The 7,002-nt window shown below is 34.9% G+C and overlaps 2 protein-coding genes and 1 long non-coding RNA gene across 3 annotated transcripts in view; 2 read left to right on the plus strand and 1 right to left on the minus strand.

Moving 5' to 3' along the window:
• Window positions 1-4,771, plus strand: part of LOC107635833 (STE20/SPS1-related proline-alanine-rich protein kinase) — a 24,041-nt gene extending 19,270 nt beyond the window's left edge. Inside the window, exon 18 of the mRNA XM_016339395.2 lies at window positions 4,621-4,771. Within this exon, the coding sequence (XP_016194881.2) occupies window positions 4,621-4,687 (67 nt within the window). The 3' untranslated portion in view covers window positions 4,688-4,771. The remainder of the gene's footprint in view (window positions 1-4,620) is intronic.
• Window positions 1,035-4,466, plus strand: LOC107638371 (putative glucose-6-phosphate 1-epimerase). The gene is made up of 9 exons (XM_016341609.2): window positions 1,035-1,229; window positions 1,345-1,419; window positions 1,693-1,749; window positions 1,828-1,988; window positions 2,150-2,290; window positions 2,767-2,869; window positions 2,961-3,060; window positions 3,471-3,717; window positions 4,060-4,466. Exons 1-8 carry the CDS (start codon window positions 1,125-1,127, stop codon window positions 3,683-3,685), a joined length of 957 nt encoding a protein of 318 aa, XP_016197095.1. The 5' UTR covers window positions 1,035-1,124; the 3' UTR covers window positions 3,686-3,717; window positions 4,060-4,466.
• LOC107638372 lies at window positions 4,657-5,556 on the minus strand. Its single transcript, XR_001619794.2, has 2 exons — window positions 5,142-5,556; window positions 4,657-5,050 (listed from the first exon to the last, which is right to left on the minus strand). It is a non-coding gene; the product is annotated as an uncharacterized LOC107638372 (long non-coding RNA).

Below are 7,002 nucleotides of genomic sequence, written 5' to 3' on the forward strand. Positions count from 1 at the left end.
TTAATTAAAAAGCTTATATATATTTTAATTAATTAGGAAAATATATGTGACTTATCCGATGATCCTCTTATATTTTGAGAATCCTGCTGACGATCGAGTACCTCAAAAATTCATATTTTGATCAAACAAATGCTGAAATTAAAATAAAGGTAGCTGCAGATTTTTCTGGTGACAAAGTAGTGCATGCGTGTTTGGCATCTATTGTAAGGTAATATGCGGGGTTAGTTATTGGTGTTGTCTTATCTTGTTTCACAATCCACAATCCACATTACATTAATCTTGCAACTTTATTATTTAGAAAATCTACTCCGATCCAACAAAATACACTCGGATTAGACAGCTCAATTCTCAATTTATTTAATTAAAATTTTTCATTGACGGAACATCTTTTCCTTCACCTTTCCTGCTTTCCTATGTCTCCTTTTTTTTTTTTTTTTTTCTTTTTTAAAGGGGGAAAAATATATATTTTTAACATAACATAGATGTCTTTTTTTTTGTTACCGAAGATATGGAGACTCAAACCCACAACCTCTTAATTAAGTATGGAGAGACTATGCCATTTGAACTATTGCTTCTTGGCACATAACATAGATGTCTTGCCCTTTGCACTAAGAGTGATTTTATGATTATAAGAACTGAAAGTGGAATTTTAATTAAATTAGTTGAACAATGTTATCAAGTGTACAGACAAATGAGTAATAAAGTAAGACAAAAATTGCACGAAAGAAGAATGCAACATATGTATGTTAGGGAAAAGAGAAGAGAATGGCGGATTTTATTAATGATCTGTAATGTGTAATTTGTTTTTCTTTTACCAAATATATGAAGACTCGAACCCGCAACCTCTTAAATGAGTACGGGAAGATTATGCCGCCATTTGAGCTATTACTTGGCGTGTAATTTGTTTATTATAATTGAAGGTTTTATACGATATATACATGTCCGCTGAAAAAATGATAATATTATATAATATATAGTAAGAGAGAGTGTGTGTGTGATTGTTTGAAGAGGTAGCTATATATATAAAGCTGAGGAAGCTGCATTGTGCGGTGACCCCATTCATCGGAGATTATTGTTAGTTCTTCCTGAATCTGAGAGAGAAGGAAAGAAAGAAAGAAAGAAAGATGTCACAGTCACGGCCAAAAGAAACGGTGTACGTGGAGCAGTGTATGGGCGTTAATGGCCTCGAGAAGATCGTTCTCAGAGAAGTTCGTGGCTTCTCCGCGGAGGTCATCATTCATTCATTCATTCATTCAATTCATTCTCATCAATACAATCCATTCTCACATGCATTGTGTGTGTTTTTCTTAATATAATACAATATGGATCTTGATGATGATGCAGGTATATTTGTACGGAGGTCAGGTTACATCTTGGAAGAATGAACTTGGGGAAGAATTGCTCTTTGTCAGTAGTAAGGTGCGTCAATTCTCCATATTATTTTATTATTATTGCTTGCAAACAATTATTTGCATTTCCTTTTCTGTGATATTCAACAAATCATTATTATCATATTATTATTAGAAATTCAAAATGCATGCTGGACATTTTCGGTGCTTGTATGCAATTTTTCATGCTAGATCTTGCTAGACATGGCTGTTGTGGTTCATAAGTTCTGTTAATAATTCAAGTTGAGTTCAAATTGTTACTTAAACCCTGCATTATCTTTCTTCTTAACATGAATCGTTGCAGGCTACTTTTACGCCTCCAAAATCTATCCGTGGAGGTATTCCGTTATGCTTTCCTCAAGTACGTGTATCTTCTTCAGCTTCAACATTTCAATTCCTCTTGCTTTTGTTTCGTCAAGTTTATCTTCTCCATATGCAGGTTTCAAATCATGGCCCTCTTGAACTACATGGATTTGCAAGGAACAGGTTTTGGACCTTAGATCCTAATCCCCCTCCATTTCCAACAAACAGCACAACCAGAGCTTTTATTGATTTGATTCTTAAGAACTCTGAAGAGGATATAAGGACTTGGCCTCACAGGTATGTGGCTTAACTTTAATAATCACTCCATGTAACTTTCAAAAATGGCCCTTAATATTGTCATACCCTTGTAGTATTTCTTGAACTTCCTTTTTCTTCACTTTCATCTTTTGGTTCAGTAAATTGGATTAAGGGACTATCTTTATAATAATTGCTTGCAGATATGAGTTTCGCCTGAGGGTAGCTTTGGCACCTACGGGAGATTTGATGATGACATCCCGCATTCGAAACACAAATACGGATGGAAAATCCTTTACTTTCACATTTGCCTATCAGACATACCTCTATGTTACTGACATCAGGTTTTACCATGGCATTGGATACTTTTTTGGTTTAATCTAATATTTCCCTCCTAGTTTATGACATCTAGCTGTTGACCCTTCTCAATTCCATTTGTGTTTCTGCAATAGCTGCAGAGTATGCACTCATGTACAAAATCACATCACATATTCTAGTCATTTGAATTGTGCATAATATGGCTCATTGTTTATAGACTTACTGCAGACATGATACTTGTAGGGTGTCTAAGATCAATATTAACATTTTATTTTGAAGCTAAATGTGCTTATATATGTTATCTTTTATGAAGCTTTTGGGACTAGTAGTCTTACTTGAGGATTGACTACAAATACAAGATGCTTAACCTGTTCTTACTTTATGCTTATTTTTAGCTTTGTAAATTTTTGGCCTTGTCTGATGTGGGAACAGAATTACATTGTTCTCTGGTATTTGTGACTTGCGCTATTTGCTAGCTAACTGTCATCATGCTGATGTACAGTGAAGTACGAATAGAAGGATTAGAAACACTGGATTACCTGGACAACTTGAAGGAAAAAGTGCGATTTACTGAACAAGGGGATGCCATAACATTTGAATCCGAGGTTCTGTGATCACCAGAGTAGTTCTTGAGTTGTTAATATTTCATCAGTTCAAATATTTAACTGTTGCGTTTTGGTGTATATGATGCTAAAGGTACACAAAGTATACCTAAGTACCCCCACAAAAATTGCCATCATTGACCATGAAAGGAAAAGAACTTTTGTATTGCGGAAAGATGGGCTTCCTGATGCTGGTATGTCTAGCAGTGTTAATATCCTTCCTTATTGGGAAGAATGATGAAATTTGACACAAGATGGTAAATGTTTGAAGTAGAAGAGCAATAAATATGAATAGGTTGCTTGCGTGTATACTATATTACTATTCAATCATTCACTTGATGCATGCATGGTCCCCTAGTCTAAAATAAACAAAATGCTTTAGCAAATCTAATTTCATTGAAGTTGTAATTTGGGATAGATTTTCATGAAGTTACATGCTTGCTTGCTTTGTTTGTATTTTGTACTAAGATAGTGAAAACATATATAAGCAAAGTGGAGTTATTTGAAACTTTGAGATAAGAAGCTGATTCTGTCTTGTATCTGCAATATGGCATTCAAAAGTTGTTTATCCGGTGGCTGATAGCAACATCATGTCTGGTTGCAGTGGTATGGAATCCATGGGACAAAAAAGCAAAGACCATAGCAGATTTAGGGGATGATGAATATAAAAATATGCTGTGTGTCCAGTCTGCTTGTGTAGAAAAAGCAATTACTCTCAAACCTGGTGAAGAGTGGAAAGGAAGGCAGGAATTATGTGCGGTGCCTTCCAGTTATTGCAGTGGCCAACTTGATCCAAAGAGAGTACTTTTGAGCTATTAGATCAATGGGATTGCCTTCGTCTTTGTACAGGTTTTTCACCAATTTTTTTATGGAATACAAAAGTTTTCAGTTTTGTATTGATTTTATCAGGCGTGATATGTGGCATAAAGCTGGAAATTTTGTTCCAGATTTTATGTGAAGCTTATCTTTATGGAATCTAATAAGTGGTGTAATTTCTCTCTTGGTTTACATCTATGTAAATCAAACCTGGATACATTCTATCCAAAAACCAAACACCAACAACAACAACAACAACACACGCACACACACACACACACGAGTTTCCCCTGCATTCTCAGAGGTAGTGGTTCATGAAACTTTTCAGTGTGTTGCAATCTGCTTCCTATCACCTAATCCATTTTTTACTGAATTAGGTATGATGCAGTTAGGTGTATTTCCTGAAGGAACTTTTGTTGTGTTAGCGGTGCTGCCAGAAAATTGTTGCTTGGATTCACTACTACCGAAATTGTGTATATGGTTTTAGCCTTGAGTGTCTTCTGCAGCTTGAGCCGGAGATGAACTAAGTTGGTGGAAAGAATTTAGTATACTTGTAGATCTACGCAGCATTTTCCATTGGAAGATTAGAACAACGCACTTGATGCATGTCTTCTTTTCTAAACATCCCTCTCCTTAATAGATAATAATAGATTTATTGCACTATTTCTTCTCTGTCTTGGTTTCATCTGCCTCGAATGCAACTAGTTTACTATTTAATCGTGCTTGCTTTCTCTGCCCTACAATTAATTCCTCATAAGGTTCCATGATAAGTGTTTTGTATTTTCTATTTTGGTCCAACCAGCATCAGCACCAATTCGACTGCCTTTGGCAAATAACTAACCAAAGGGCTGCTATATTTTCTGATGCTGCAATCCCAATTCAAGACTTACAGTAACAGCCGCGATTGATGGAAGAGACTGGGTAGGCAGCTATGAGAGTTCACATTTAATCACTTGTTATGTTGGAGAAAGAGAAGCACAAAACAACAACTTGTTATTTGCTTAATTGCTATGAAAAAAGTGAGATTTGAGACAAGATTGGTATATTTACAATAATGAGTACATTTTGAGTTACGGCTTACAAGAGACGGTTTTGTGATCCTGTAATTGTAAGATGCAGAACTCAGGAAGAAGAGTCTTATTATGATTAGTTAAAGCATGAAAGATTGTAAAAGAAGTGGAGTTGGGTTAATTGTGAAGAAGGTTCAATACGGTTTGAGGACCCTCCAGAAAGGCTGTTGCTGTTGCTGTTGCTTGCGCTTGTGTATACTCACATCACTCTCTGTTCTTCTTAGCATTTCCCACATCACTTGTATGTCCTCATACTCACATGTCTGTACATCATCCTCCAGCTTCAACAGCCCTGCCCCTGCACCAAACTTGCTTGATTAATTCAATTTCTTTGGTGTTTGTGTTGCAATTTCGATAGCATAAAGAGAAAGATAGAGAGAAGAACGAACCGTTTTTGGTGGAGTTGAGGCGTGCATAGAGTGCTCGCCATACTCGCCTCACAGGAAGAATAATCATCTTCCTCCAAATATCCATGCTCTGCTTTCTAGAAAACCACACTCTCACACACACACCAACTACAACTTCATCTCTTCTTTCACACATGAACCACCACCTTAATTAGCTCTCTGAGCACTCTTGAGATGACTTCTCAATGCTGATGCTTCTCTCTCTCTCTCTCTCTCCCTCTCTCCCTCGTTTCTGTTATAAAACCACACACATCACCGACGCCTTTTATCATATTATTATTATATTGTTGCTCCACAAATTATTTAAATATATACATGTATGATGTATGTCATTTCACTCATTCACCCTCCGATAATACATGTATTCATGGGAATAAATTCTACCACTCAACCATATGTATACTATTCATTCATGCTTTATTCGCATAGTGGAACCCTTTCCCTTTGACCTCTCTTAATCCCCAAATTTATTATTATAAAAAATCCATGGCCAAAACTTTGTGGTCCTCCTCGATATCCTTTTCGGATTTTAGCGACTAAATCTTGCTGCCCAAAACTTATCACTTTCGCACTTGTCTCACCACCATAAAAACATTTTTATCTAAATCTATGTAACACAACATAAATTTTCAAGTTGAAAAAAACACTAACAAATATTTTATGTTATAGCTATGAATTAGTAATTAAGGGGGCATGGTGTCGGCCAAACTGCCAAGTGCCAAAGTTGGTTGGCGTGGAAAGCAGACATGCAATCTTGAATCATATGATTTGATGTGATTTAAATGTTAAACAGGAATTGGTGCATTCCTCAATGTTCTTCTCTATCTCAAATACACAAACCGGAGAAGCTTCTGCTCTAACATTGTCAAACCCAACGCACCATAAACACTTTCACCTAATCTTGTAACATCATCGCCACGTATATGTTCATTTCTTTATATATTAAATTTGATATTCTTCTTCTTACTTTATTTCATTCTTTAAATATTCTCTGTTGTTATCTTATTCTTTAAATAAATATTCTTCTTCTTCTTCTTTTCTTTTTCTATAAAAAAATTTATTCTTCTTACTAGCTAATCCAAAAATGGATGATATCCATTATTTTGAGATATAAATACAAATAGAACGGAATTTCAATTTTGAAATTAGGTTTCTTTAATTTGTTGGTTAAATACTTAAATTTAGGAATGCTGAATGAATTGAATTGGTTTCCACACGTCAAATTCTGGTTCATTCTTTCCTTGGTGATGACAACTTGACAAGGCACCAAACTAGAGTACACTACTATAGCAAACGATGTACGCAATTTGAAAACTGCACCAACACAAGAGTCTTTATATAATAACACATACATCATTACATCGTATTGGATTGGACCTAAACTATGCAATTTTCAGCCAATAATTATGTGGAATAGTGATGGATTTTTCTAAACATCTTAATTATATTATTGGAGAAAGTATAGGTAACCCGGGCTGATAATGCGCGGGTAGAGATGAATTTTGGGTTAATACTCAAATTCGTCCTAAAAGATTATTTATTCTTTAAAATTAGTTTTTAAAAGATTTTTTTAGTTATATTAGTTCTTGAAAGATAAAATAAAAGTTAAATTGATCTTTTTGTTAGTTAGATAATGACGTATCACGTGGCATAATGACGTAGTAGGTTAATGCCACGTGTCACAAAATGATTGGTTGACGTGTCACTTAACATTTAAAAAAGTTATTTATAATCAAAATAGTCCCTAAAACTCCAAACGTAAGTCATTTTCATCCCTAAAATTTTTAAAATTAATCAAATTAGTCCTTATATAAATTTTTTTTTCATAATATTAAATTTAAAG

Source organism: Arachis ipaensis, chromosome B04, assembly GCF_000816755.2.
Source record: "Arachis ipaensis cultivar K30076 chromosome B04, Araip1.1, whole genome shotgun sequence".
Lineage (NCBI taxonomy): Eukaryota > Viridiplantae > Streptophyta > Magnoliopsida > Fabales > Fabaceae > Arachis > Arachis ipaensis.

Coding starts and splice junctions, on each gene's coding strand:
- LOC107638371 (XM_016341609.2), top strand. CDS start 1,125: ATGTCACAGTCACGGCCAAAAGAAACGGTGTACGTGGAGCAGTGTATG. Junction 1,230..1,344: donor TTCGTGGCTTCTCCGCGGAG/GTCATCATTCAT, acceptor ATGATGATGCAG/GTATATTTGTACGGAGGTCA. Junction 1,420..1,692: donor TGCTCTTTGTCAGTAGTAAG/GTGCGTCAATTC, acceptor GAATCGTTGCAG/GCTACTTTTACGCCTCCAAA.